Source organism: Zosterops lateralis (assembly GCF_965231275.1).
Source record: "Zosterops lateralis genome assembly, chromosome: 6".
In the NCBI taxonomy this organism is placed as follows: Eukaryota; Metazoa; Chordata; class Aves; order Passeriformes; family Zosteropidae; genus Zosterops; species Zosterops lateralis.
The window spans coordinates 58,869,251-58,881,514 of NC_139761.1; the positions used below are offsets into that span (position 1 = coordinate 58,869,251).

Below are 12,264 nucleotides of genomic sequence, written 5' to 3' on the forward strand. Positions count from 1 at the left end.
GGAAACGTTATTGGCACCGAGAACGGGAATGGGAGCAGACACTGGGAACGGCACCGGCACCGGGCACCGTGGTTGTGGGCACCGCTACTACAACAGCACTGGGAATGGACTGGAACCAGCACCGGACACAGCCTGGGGCTGCCCCCTCTCACTCCCTCCCATCGGGGTTGAAAACAGGGACGCACTAGCCCCCAGCTGACCCCTGGTACCGGGAATTACCAGTGCCCAGCATCTCTTGCTGGGCACCTTGCGGGGCCCGGGGCTCCCCGACCCTTTTTACGTCATAACATCAGTGGGTACCCTGGTGCTCAGGACCATCGTGTTTATCCCATCCCATCCCATCCCATCCCAGCCCTGCCGCTCCCCAGGAATGCCGGAGCACCAGCCTGTCTGTGCCGCGCCCTGTCCCTGACACGCTGCCCACAGGCAGGGTGTGGGCAGGAGAGGTGGCACCTGCACTGCCTGGTGACAAGCGACAGCCAAGATGATCTCTGGGGACAGCACAGCAATGGGGGACACAAACCCCAGCAGCCCATGCTGGCCTGGGAACCCTATCCTGTGGGGCTGGGGGATGTTCCAGGATGTCCCCAAAGTTCTGATGTGTCTATAGGGTGACATTCAGGAAGGCCCCACACCACAGGAGGTGACAAGGACTCCCTGCCACTCTCAGCAGGCATGGAGACATCTCTCCCCACACAGTGAGGTGGAGCCGGATGGTGTTTTTCTTTTTATTATAAAAACTCTTTTTTTTATTTGGCATTCTCACATCTCTGCTCATGAAAACCTCACTCACCCACTGCCCTGGCCCTGCCCGGTGCCCCCCCAGCCCCGGGAGCAGAGACCAATATTTACAGATGCTGCCAGAGCCTGGGGGGACAGGGGGCACCCCTGTGCCCATCTGTGGCTGATTTAAGGGGGTCCCACCTGCTCCTTTCTCCTCAGGAGTGAGGGCAGGGGGCTGGCGATGCCCTGGGGTGGGGCAGGAGGGGCAGAGGCAGAGCCAGGGGCACAGGGGACCCGTGGCACAGTATTTACAGGGGGCCCCGCTGGGCACACACTCACACACAGCCACACACACACACGAGGGGGTTGTCACCCACGGGACGGGCACAGCCGCGCAGGGAGTGGGGGACACGCCGGCTGGGGGGTCCCATCGGCCCCTATGGCACACACGGCACTGGGAAGCGGGTGGGAGGGACAGGGGCTGCCTTCATCTGAGCTGGAGAGTTCCTGCAGGACTGGGGGGCACACCAGGGAGAAGGTGCCAGGCCACGTGCCTGGTGCCAGCGTCGTCACCGCAGCCACGCCCCGGGTGACACTGGCACCGGGCGTGTCCCCCCCGCCGACCCCTCCAGGCACATGGGGGACACGCGGGAACCCAACCCAATAAATTAGAGGTGGGGTGGGAAGGGGGAGAGGGGTGCAGGGAGGGGTCAGAGCCCGTTGGGGGAGCGCTGGATGAACGGCACTTTGCTGAGCTCCACCACGGGCGAGCGGGGCTTGTTCTGCATGCGGGGCACCCGCTGCAGCAGCTGCTGTGCCTGGCGCTGCGCGTCCTGCAGCTCCTTGCGCCACTGTACCAGCTCGGGGTCGCTCTGTGGGGCAGGGAACTGGGTCAAGAGCGGGACACAGGGCAGGGCACAGGCTGGTTGGGCCTCCCCAGGGTGCCAGGGCTGCGGGGTTGCCCCCATGTTTTCAGTATTGGTGCCCTGGCATGGCTTGAAGGACTAAACATGCAGTGGCCAGTGGCCAGCAAGAGGTGGCCAGGGGCCAGCAGGAGGGATGGCTAGCAGGCAGCAGGAGGTGGCCAGCAGCCAGGGGGGCAGGGGGGGACACTCACGTCGCACTGCAGCACGAACTGCTTGCCCCCGCGGATGCGGAGCAGGATGCACTTGCGCTCCTTCACCTGCGTCTCCTCCACCGAGTCAATCTCCTCCATGGTGAGCAGGGACTGCTGGGGGGACAGGCTCAGCCTGGCCCCTGTGTCCTCCTTACCGGGGTTGCCCCAGGCGCCCCCCACCCCTCAGCCCCCCAGTGCCATGCCTCCTTACCGGGGACTCGCCCTCCCCGCGCCACTCCAGGCGGTTGGGGAAGAGGTAGAAGTAGCGGCGCTGCCACTGTGTCAGGAAGGGGTTGCCCAGCTTGGCCATGTAGCCGTGCATGATGCAGTCCTTGCCCATGGCATATTCTAGGATCACAGGGAGGTGGGATCAGCACCTGGGATGTGGCCAGCGCTGGTTCAGGGTGGTGGTCCTCGGCCCTACTCACCCTCCTCGTGGCCTAGCTGCTTGTTCTTGGCCTTTTTGCGAGCCTCCAGCTTGTCGGTGTCGGCATTGACGGTGTCAAAGACAGTCTCGGTGACCTCCTGCTGCCAGCGCTCCGAGATGGTGAGCGGGAAGTTGCGGTACAGCTCCTGGTCGCTCTCCAGCAGCTGGGCAGGGTGGGATGCCAGGGTGAGGGGCTGTAGGACACCGCACGCCCCCATGCTCAGCCCCTGTGCCCGGTACCTTGATGCCCTTGGTGTCCTCCTCATCAAAGGAGCCAATGTCAAAGGCGTCAGCCGCGTTCACCTCACCGCGGGGTGGGACGAGGGGTGGCGGGTACTGTGGGCAGCAACGGGGGTCAGAGGGGTGACTGCCCACATCTGTGTCCTTGTCCCTGTCCCCAGCCAGGGGCACACACCCCTCACCTTCTGCAGGAACACCATCTGCCAGTCCAGGCCCTTGAAGAAGGGCTCTTCCTTTACCTCCTGTGCCCTGTGGAGGGAGGAGGGCAGGTGAGTGTGGCCGCAGGGGGGCTGTGCCAGCACACCTTGCCCCATCCCTGGGGGCCTCGGGAACACTCACCCCCGGCCCATGCAGCCCAGGCGCCGGTTGACATCCCGCTGCAGCAGCCCCTCGAGCAGGGAGCGCAGCTCCGGGGAGAAGGAGTCCGGCAGCTCCACGGCCTGTGGGAGATCCCATAAGCACGCTGGTGAGTGGGCACAGGGACACACACTGACACACAGATGGGCACAAACACGTGCTCTAGGCAAAGACCAGCTGTCCCTGACCCCCTCTGTGGCTCCCGGGCCAGTGGGTGCCACGACAGAACAGGGGTGCCCATGCCCGGCCCACAGCCCCCTCCGTGCCCCCACCCACCATGGTGAGGGTCATCCGGTCAATCTCGTGCTTGTCCTTCGTCTTGTGCTGCCGGAACGGGCTGTGCCTGTGGCGTGGAGGAAGAGGGGGCTCAGCAGTGCCCAGCTGTGTCCAGCTGTGCCCAGCTGAGCCCACACTCACCCTCGGAGCAGCTTGAAGAGCATGCAGCCCAGCGAGAACCAGTCAGCGCTGCTGTCGTAGGCCACCCCCTTCTGCAGCACCTCCGGCGCCATGTACCCGTGGGTGCCCCTGGGGAGGGGGCACAGGGGGGTCAGGGGCTGCCCCGGGCGGGGGGGCAGGGTGGGCAGGGGTGTGGGCACACTCACACGCTGGCGTGGGGCTTCTTCTTGGAGAAGTCGCAGGCCAGGCCCAGGTCAGAGATCCGGACGTGGCCGAACTCGTCCAGGAGGATGTTTGCCGGCTGCAGAGACACCGGGTGACACCCTGAGCCCCAGAGTGGCCCATGGGTATGGGGGTGGTGACCCTGGGGGGGGCTCTGTGGGTGTCTGAGCAGACCTGAAGTCTCAGGGTGCCCATGATTTTGCTGTCAAGGTGTCTATTTTGCTGCTGAGGGTGCCCTCCAGGCGAGTGGCCACAGTGTTCTGAGGGCTCCCGCAGGGTTTGTAACACCTGTGAGTGCCCACAGGGTGGTGGAGGGGTTTCTAAAGGTTCAGGGATGTCCTGCAGGTGGGGATGGTCACCTTGAGGTCACGGTACACCACGAAGCGGCTGTGCATGTGCTCCAGGCCCAAGATGATCTCGGCCGCGTAGAACCTCATCTCCACCTCTGAGAAGACGCCATGCTGGGACAGGTGATAGTGCAGGTCCCCCCCTGTGGGGACAGAGACCGACTGTCACCCGGAGCAGGGGTGGGCAGGGGGCTCTGTGCCCCAGGAGTGGCTCCAGGCTGGGGTCTCACCGTTCATGAGGTCGAGGATGAAGCTGAGCTTGTCGGGCGTGTGGAAGGCATAGGACATGCACACGATGAACGGGCAGTCCTGGTGGGAGATGCTGGGTCACTCTCCCTGTCCCCTGTCCCTGTCCCCTGCCCAGCACCCGTGTCCCCTCACCCCAGTGCTGACGAGGGACAACATGATGCGTTCGTTGAGGGCCAGCGTCTCGCCCTGCTTCATCTTGATGCGCTTCTTGTCCAAGCACTTCATGGCGTACCTGGGGGACGGGCACAGAGTCCCTGCAGCCACCATGTCCCCAGAGCAGGGCCAGCACCCAGCTCCCGCCCACAGCTGTAACGTCCCTGCCAGCCACGGGCCCTGCAGCCACGACAATATTCCTGCATCCCCCCCGCCCCCGAACAGGTGTCATCACAGCAGCACCGCTGGGACCCCTCAGCCCCCCAAAATCCCAGGTGGGTCCCTCTGTGCCAGAGCATTCCCATTACATTTTTCCTGTGTCCGCTTTCCGGCAGCCGTAGACCTCCCCGAAGCCGCCACGGCCGATGATTCGGTGAACGCTAAAGTCGTTCATGGTGAGCTGGAGGGGTGAGGAGGAGACTGGGATGAGCCTGGACACTGACCCCTGCCCCAGTTTTCCCAGGTGAGGGACACCAGAGGCTCCCTGGAAGCACATCCTCCTCCCTGGGAGGTGAGGGGCAGGGATTCCTGCTCACATGGATGTTCAGCTCCACATTCTTCCACTGGCAGAACCGCGTGAACTTGTCACTGCAAAGAAGAGCAGAGAGGGCAAGAGTGGAGATCCTGGAGAAACATGTCCTTCAAAGACTCCCTGGATTTGTATGGAGACAGGGAGCACCCCCTGGGACACCTGGGAAAGGAAAAGACCCCCAAGTCCCCAGTGTGGGTACCCTTGACCCCTCTCTGGGCTGGGAGACACTGGGATGGGACACCCCAACCTGCATGGGAATTTCCTCCCAACTCACCTCTCGATGAATTTCTGGAAGATGCCCCCACGCAGGTTCTGGCAGATCTCCTCAATATAGGGCTGGGGAGGACACAGGGCTCAGTGCTGGGTCCCCAGGGCCACCCAGGTCACCTCTATCCCATCATTATGTGGGGTCTCCTCCACTCCTGGGATTTCACATACCCCCACTGCCACTTCCAGCCCCCAGGGACCCCAAAATCACCAGCCCTGGGGACCCCTAGGGTGACATCCAGGGTCCTGATCACCTCCCTCTGAGGACTCCCTGCTACCTCCAGCCCCCAGTCTCCCACCACCCCATGGGGACCACTGGCAATTCCCCCTCACTCCCAACATTCTGGGGATCCTCTCACCATCCCTTGGGGTCCCCATTCCTCCTGGGACACCCCCCTCCCACTTTCAGGGACTCCTGTGACCCTCAGCACCCTCTAAGGATTAACTCTCTGAGTGCTACAGGTGGCAAGAACCCCTTCCCTGTCCCAGGGGATGCCCACCTGGAAGAGATCTGGGGGCACCTGCTTCTTGCTCAGGCGGCTCTGGACGTGCTCTGTGGCGCTCTTGGAGAAGGGCTGTGAGGGGGACAGGACCATGTCATCTCGGGCAGAAGGGACAGCAGCCAGGCAGGGCTGCACGAGGCAGGAATCCACAGAGGAACCCCCATCCATAGGGCTGGGATGTGGGTCCCAGGATGGAGCCTGTGGGGGTTTTGGAGCTCCTCCTGAGGACCCTGTGGGCACAGTGGGGACATCCCTGCCATGCTGCTGCCTGGCACTCACATGGGAGCAGGCCAGCAGCTCCTTCATGATGTAATGGTCAAAGATGTGGCGGCTGCGAGTGGCTCGCTCCTCCTCCGAGTCCAGCTTCTCGTACTTCTTGATCTGCAGAGGGCACAGCTCCAGTGGCACAGGGGCACATGGAACGCTGGGAATTGTGGCCTCTCCGGGGTGCCATGTCCCATGGGAGAGGTTATCCCATCCCCTTGGATAGTATCTCCTAGGTCCCTGGGCACTGTCACTTCGGGTGGTGCTCTTGGCACTGTGTCCATGGGCCCTGGAGGTACCAACCCTACTCCTGGTGCACACAGGGTCTGTCCCCTGGGTCCCCCTGTCTTACCTCCTCATAAAATTCCATCAGGGGCTTGGCCTCCTCGGCCTGGTTGAAGGCGAAATCCCGGAAAAGCAGATAGCCTGCAGGGACAGAGTCACAGTGTAAGTGGTAACAGCCTCCCAGGCCAAGGGACACAAGGGACATCCCCTGGGTCTGCCCAGCCCTGCTGCCACCCTGGGGCTGGGCTTGGGGAAGGGGAAGTGCCAAGCAGGGACCAGTGCGGACTTGGCAGGGTGACAGTGTGACAAGGACACAGCTGGCATGGGGAGCAGCAGGCTGGGACAGCATGGGGCAGCCAGGGGGCTGCTGTGGGGCACAGTGGGGGCAGGGGCATGGGCGGGCACACGGAGCAGGGCGGACGTGCCCGGAAACCGCCGGAGCCAGCAGAAGGAAGTGAGAGACGCTTCCTGCCCCGGACGGTTTGTACTGGCGTGGGGGGAAGTGACAGGGCAGGGGACACAGGGTGAGGAACGTGGCGCAGCCCCCCGGCACCCCTGTCCAGCCTGGCCCCACAACCCCCCTGCCATTCCCGTGGCCACTCTCACTGTCATGGTGGCTACCAGTGCAGCCCCCCAGCCCACCCATGCTTGCCCCTTTGCTACTGGGTGCTGGGCCAGCTGCCTCCTCGTGCCCTCCACAGTCCCTGTGTCCCCAGCTCACCAATCTTCTGCGTGAAGATCTTGTCAAATGTCACCTCTCCCCGGTCCTCCAGGTACTTCTGCATGACGCTGCGGATGCTGGGGACACAGTGGAGGGGCTCAGCCATGCCCCCCGACGGACCCCTGCTCCCCGCCCCTCCTCTCCTTCTCCTCCCGTGTCCCCAAGCCCCATGGCATACACGTCCTACCATCCTGTGTGTCCCCACCCAAGCATGGCACGTTGCTGGGTGGCAGAATCACAGCGTGTCCCACGCACTGGGGCCCAAGGGAGGGTGGGGATGAGCATCCCCCCTAAAAAAGCTCCACAGGTGTCTGGCAGTGAAGGCACAGGAGGGCACCGGGTCTGGCAGGGGGAGTGGGGACCGTGACCCTCTGCACACCTGGTACAGGGGTGTGTGTGTACACACGGGTGTGACACGGCGGCGACAGAGGGGACGCACAGCTGGGTGTAACTGTGTGTCTGGCAGGTTGTGTGCGTGTCCGTGTCCATGTGTCCGTGTCTGTGTGTCCCCGTGTCAGGCAGGACGTGTGTGTGTGTGTGCGTGTCCATGTCCGTGTGTCTGTGCAACAGGCGTGACGCGTTTGTGTCCATATCCGTGTGTTCATATCCGTGTCTGTCCACATCCGTGTGTCCATGTCCGTGTGTCCGGGCAGGTGTGACCGACACACACGTGTGCGGGGGATGCCCGCGACTCGCGGGTGCGTGCGAGCGGTGCCGGGAAGGGGTGACCAAGGGACCGGGGGTGGCGGTGCCGGGGGCGGACGGAGGGACGGACGGACGGACAAGCGGAGGGGCAGCGGCGGGGCCTCACCTGGGCTCGGGCAGGACGATCCTCTTGCTGGCGCGGGCGGCGGGCGCGGCGCGGCTCTTCTCCATGGCCATCAGGTAACTCACGTCCGCCAGCACCGCCTCGAGGTCCGCCATCGTGCCGCGCCGCCGGCCCCGCCGCGGGCGCCGCACCGGCCCCGGCCCGACCCGCCGGCCCCGGAACCGGAACCGCGCCCGGAAGCGGAACGGGGCCGGAGAGGAGCCGGGCGGAGGAGCGGGGAGCGGCCGGGAGGGGCTCGGCGGCCCCGGGACGCGGGCGGCGGCAGCGCCCGGAGCGGCGGGAGCGGAGCGCGGAACGGGGCGCGGCCGCACCGGGGCGCGGGGCGGGGACAGCGGGGCTGGGCGGGGACAGCGCGGCCGCCACGCCCGCCCGGGAGGGGCCGCGACACCGGCTATGACACTGGCGGTGTGTGTGACACTGGGGGTGTGTGTGTGACACTGTGTGTGTGTGTGACACTGGGTGTGTGTGTGTGTGTGACACTGGGTATATGACACTGGGTGTACGTGTGTGACACTGTGTGTGTGTGTGTGTGTGACACTGGGTGTATGTGTGTGACACTGTGTGTGTGTGTGACACTGGGTATATGACACTGGGTGTATGTGTGTGACACTGTGTGTGTGTGACACTGTGCATGTGTGTGACACTGGGTATATGACACTGGGTGTATGTGTGTGACACTGTGTGTGTGTGTGACACTGTGCGTGTGTGTGACACTGGGTGTATGTGTGTGACACTAGGCGTATGACACTGGGTGTGACACTGGGTTTCTGGCACTGGATGCATGTGCCACCGGTGTGTGTGCCAGGGCGAGGGTGTGACACCGTCTGTGTGTGCCACTGTGTGAGGGACACCATGGGTGTGTGTGACCGTGGCTCTGTGTGTGCAGGACGTCGTGTGTGTCATTCCACACCTTGCAGTGTGTTACACGTGCCATGCGTGGCAGCAGGTGTGGCCATGTGCCTGTGACACCGTGTGCAGGCTCCCTGTCCCCGGGGCCAGGAGGGGACACCTGGAGGGGACAGCCAGGGGGTCGGGGTGCTGAGATTTGCTTGGCTCTGGTGTGTCACTGGGCGATGCACATGGTGGCACTTGGGTACCAGGGCACAGGAAGAGTGACAATGGCCTCAGCCACCTGTGGAGGATGATGTCACCTGCCGTGTGCCTCGCCATTCAAATGTAACAGCCCAGTTGCTGCAGAGACCTGGGCCGTGACATCCCCACAGGGTGGGAGACAGTAAATGTCACCCTGGTGGCCCAGGAATCCACTGGGAGAGGGCAGGTTTCCCAAGGAGGAAAAAAAGCCCCACAGGCTTCTGGAGGACCTATGGCCCTGGCAGGAGGTGATGAGACACGGCGGCAGCTGCCACCATCCTCCAGGAGACAGCAGGGAGACCAGGACAGCTGCCACCACCGACGGTGCTCCAGTTTCCTCTCGAGCAGCTGAGAAAGCCCTAGTATTGGGGACAGGGGGGACACAGAAGGTCCAAACCCTGGCCTTGTCCCCTCCACTTCCCTCACAGACAAACGGGCAGAGCTCACACTCATGGATTTTAGTAGGACTTTTTTTTTCTTTCCATTTTTTTTATTCCAAAAAGCCACCCCCAAGAAACAAAGTATTTCCCTTGGGAGGCTGGAGTTTTCCCTCCCTCCTCAACAGCTCACCCAGCTTGGTGGTACTATGGTATAAGCAAAGCCTCTCTAAAAATCCAGGACTGGAGAAGGCTCAGGAAGCAATCCCCCCGCCCCCCCCCCCCCCCAAAAAAAAAAAAAAAATTTAAAAAGGAAAAAATAAAACCAACCCACTTGCCATGTAGGTGCCCTCCCTCTGCCCTAGCCAAGAACCCCCAACCCCAGCTGAGAGATTGCAAGACTTGGTTTGCTTTTACCCTTAATGCTTACATTTAATTTTAAAGCACAAACATCAGAGATGAACTCTAAATTGCCAACAAAAAAATAGATATTTACAGTATTTCTTTAGGAGTGAAGGGAAGGAGGAAGGGAGGGAAGGGGGTATTGAAACGAAACAAAACCACAACCAAACCCTTAAACAAGTGACTTTGCTTGCAGGAGTTGTCTTCAGGGAGCAGGCTGGGTTGGTTTTAAATCACTAAGTGATTTTTATTATATATAATTCTCTTTTTTTCTTCCTCGTGGATTTGCACCACGCCGGGGTGGTGAGGAGGGTCGCACGCCAGAGCCTCTGCGGCTGGAGTGGGGGGGACGACATGGCGGGAAGGGGGGGTGCTGTTCCCGTGGAGGATGGGCCACCTCACCCCTCTCAACCCCATCTCTGGAAATTTTCTTTCGCGTTGCAGAACTCAAAAGGAACCCAAAGGAAAAAGAAAAGCTTTAATTCATCCGACGTCTGCCCCGGGAGCCGCCGGTGATAGAGGCCGAAGGCTCCTCCTCTCGCCTGGAGGGGTTTCCGGCTCCGAGCCCTCCGGCTCCGCTTCGGCCACACTGCCCCTCGTCCCAGGCACTGCGGGACTGTCCCCTCGTGTCCCCCTGCTGGGGACAGTCCCTGCGGGCCGCCTCTCCTCCTTTATTGCTTCTGAAGCAGCGAGGGGGTGTGGGCTGCCCCCCGGTGACCCCTGCAGGGCTGGGGGCCGGTGGTGGCAGGGAGGGGACACCCCGGATTGTGCTATCGGTACGCTGCCAGGGAGAGAGCAGGGTGCTGACACTGGGGGCTACAGGGAGGGGGAGCGCCCAGGCACAGGCAGGACAGGGAGGGAAATAAAATAGTGACCCAGAAAATGAAGATTCCAACCTTTTTTCCTTTTTTTTTCCTTGTGTTTTTTTTTTTTTTTTTTTTTTTTTTTTTTTTTTTAAAGTGCAAAAAGCTCTCTGCTGCCCTAGAGAGAGGTTCTTTGGACCAACCATTCATTGCAAAGGAAAATAGGCAGCGAAAAGCTGGTGGGGGGAAGGAGAGGACGATGCCAGTTCGGTCCCAGGCTGCGGAGCAGCCCTTGCCCCTCCAGCCCCAGAGTGCTTCGTGGTGCCGGGAGCTGGGGAGGAAGAGGAGGCAGCTTCTGTCCCCACCCCGTACTTGCTCACTCACCCCTGGCTGATGCTTCCCAAGTCCTCCCTGAGCTCTGGTGTACCTGTGGGTTCTCCCCTGCTCCATCCCCTTGGACAGATGAGATATCCCCCAGCCCCTGCTCCTGGGGCATCCCAGCCATGGGGCTCCTGCGCTGGGTGCCCAAAGAACTGCCCAGATGTGTGGGAGGAGGAAGGGGATGGACAGCAGTCCCTGCAGCCAGACGAGGGGAAGGGGAAGGGGGAGGAGAACGCAGGGAAGCGCTGAGCTGGTGGCACAGAGGGGACAGGGTGTTCTGGCTCTGCTCCCGCTTCCTTGGAGAGACCTCGACCCTCAAGCTTTGTGCTACCAGGGAAGTGACAAGTATTTCAAGGCAAGGAAACGACAGGGAGGAGAGGAAAAGCTAGAGGGAGAGGGTGCCCCATTTCTCTGCACAGAGGCCTCTGTTACAGCCCCCACTTCGGGAGCAGCCAGCCTCGGCGCTGAGGCTCCCTGCCATGGGCCTGTTCCTCCTCTGGTACTGGCCAGCCTGGCAGGACATCTTCCTCGGCAGAAGTCCCGGGGAAGGAGGAGGAGGAAGGACAGTGGAGCGAGGCCAGCGACAGCCCTGCCTGCCGAGTCAGGTGGGAGGCAGCGGCAGGACACGCAGGGCAAGGGGGGAAGGTGGAGGAGCAGCTCTCCGAGAGGGGCGGGATGGGCTCTTTTCCTTCTCCTCAGTCTGCCCCGGGGAGGGTCTCTAGCTGATTTTTTGGATCAGCTTCTCATCAGACAGGCAGTAGAGGCTGTTGATGGACAGGTCCGAGATGAAGTGCTCACAGGCTTTGCGGGTGATCTGTTTGCAACCCCGCAGGTCGATGAGGGTGATGTTGGAGATGCGGCGCAGGTACAGCAAGGACTGGTCCGTCAGCTTATTGCAGCCTGCGGGCAGAACACGGAGCGTGAGGGGGACACCTCCAGCGGCCAGCACCAGGAGGGGGAATGGGAAAGCCAGGAGGCACCTGGGGCAGGGCACGCACCTGCCATGTTGAGCTCGGTGAGGGAGTTGCGTGTGGAGGAGCCCACGGCGGTGAGGAGGTTGGCCGACTGATCCGTGAGGTGGTTGCAGTGGCTGAGGTCGAGGCGGGAGAGCAGGGGCATATGGCGGATGATCAGGCGCAGCGTGGCGTCAGTGATGTCCAGCCCGGCGAGCCGGAAGTCGATCATGTTGCGGAGTTTGCTGCGATTGTCCTGACCTGCACGGGCAAAGACAGAAACAGAGTGGACACACTGCCCTGGGGACCTTCCCTTGTCCAGCCCAGCCAGCCCCAGGGCAGCAGCAGCTTACTGGGTTTGTCTGTTGGAGGTGTGAGTAAGTCCCGGATCTGAGGGTCCTTGATCCCTACTGCCCACCGAAGATCGAGGGTCCTGAGAAGGGGGCAGCTGGAGGTACTGAGAGCACAAACCGCAGACCAGGAACAGCCCGCTAGGATGAGGTCTTTCAGGCCTGGCAGAAGGGAGGCAGGTAACAAGTTAGACGGGTTTGGTCAGCTCTCAGGCATCCCAAATCTCCACAATCTTTTTCCAGGCACATGAGGAAAAGCAGGTCCCCTCCCTGC

General features: G+C 62.1%; 2 protein-coding genes across 4 annotated transcripts in view; both read right to left on the reverse strand.

The window, feature by feature from the left end:
* Nucleotides 1–732: 732 nt before the first annotated feature.
* GRK2 (G protein-coupled receptor kinase 2) lies at nucleotides 733–7,760 on the reverse strand. Of its 2 annotated transcripts, none has more exons than XM_083863499.1 (21): nucleotides 7,615–7,760; nucleotides 6,804–6,880; nucleotides 6,150–6,223; nucleotides 5,813–5,914; nucleotides 5,531–5,605; nucleotides 5,038–5,099; nucleotides 4,768–4,819; nucleotides 4,540–4,631; nucleotides 4,211–4,310; nucleotides 4,060–4,138; nucleotides 3,842–3,972; nucleotides 3,467–3,561; nucleotides 3,282–3,389; nucleotides 3,141–3,207; nucleotides 2,847–2,947; nucleotides 2,690–2,756; nucleotides 2,508–2,603; nucleotides 2,269–2,431; nucleotides 2,052–2,188; nucleotides 1,841–1,951; nucleotides 733–1,595 (listed from the first exon to the last, which is right to left on the reverse strand). In XM_083863499.1, the coding sequence occupies exons 1-21, from the start codon at nucleotides 7,725–7,727 to the stop codon at nucleotides 1,434–1,436; spliced, it is 2,064 nt and encodes a 687-aa protein (XP_083719625.1). In that variant the 5' UTR covers nucleotides 7,728–7,760; the 3' UTR covers nucleotides 733–1,433. The 2 variants fall into 2 exon arrangements, with proteins under 2 accessions (XP_083719625.1, XP_083719624.1); XM_083863498.1 differs by having other exon boundaries at nucleotides 1,841–1,954.
* A 1,690-nt stretch (nucleotides 7,761–9,450) lies between these two features.
* Nucleotides 9,451–12,264, reverse strand: part of KDM2A (lysine demethylase 2A) — a 33,711-nt gene continuing 30,897 nt past the window's right edge. For both annotated transcript variants that reach the window (XM_083863911.1, XM_083863910.1), the window contains 3 exons: nucleotides 11,994–12,152; nucleotides 11,686–11,901; nucleotides 9,451–11,587 (listed from right to left, as the gene is read on the reverse strand). In XM_083863911.1, the coding sequence (XP_083720037.1) occupies nucleotides 11,406–11,587; nucleotides 11,686–11,901; nucleotides 11,994–12,152 (557 nt within the window). In that variant the 3' untranslated portion in view covers nucleotides 9,451–11,405. The remainder of the gene's footprint in view (nucleotides 11,588–11,685; nucleotides 11,902–11,993; nucleotides 12,153–12,264) is intronic.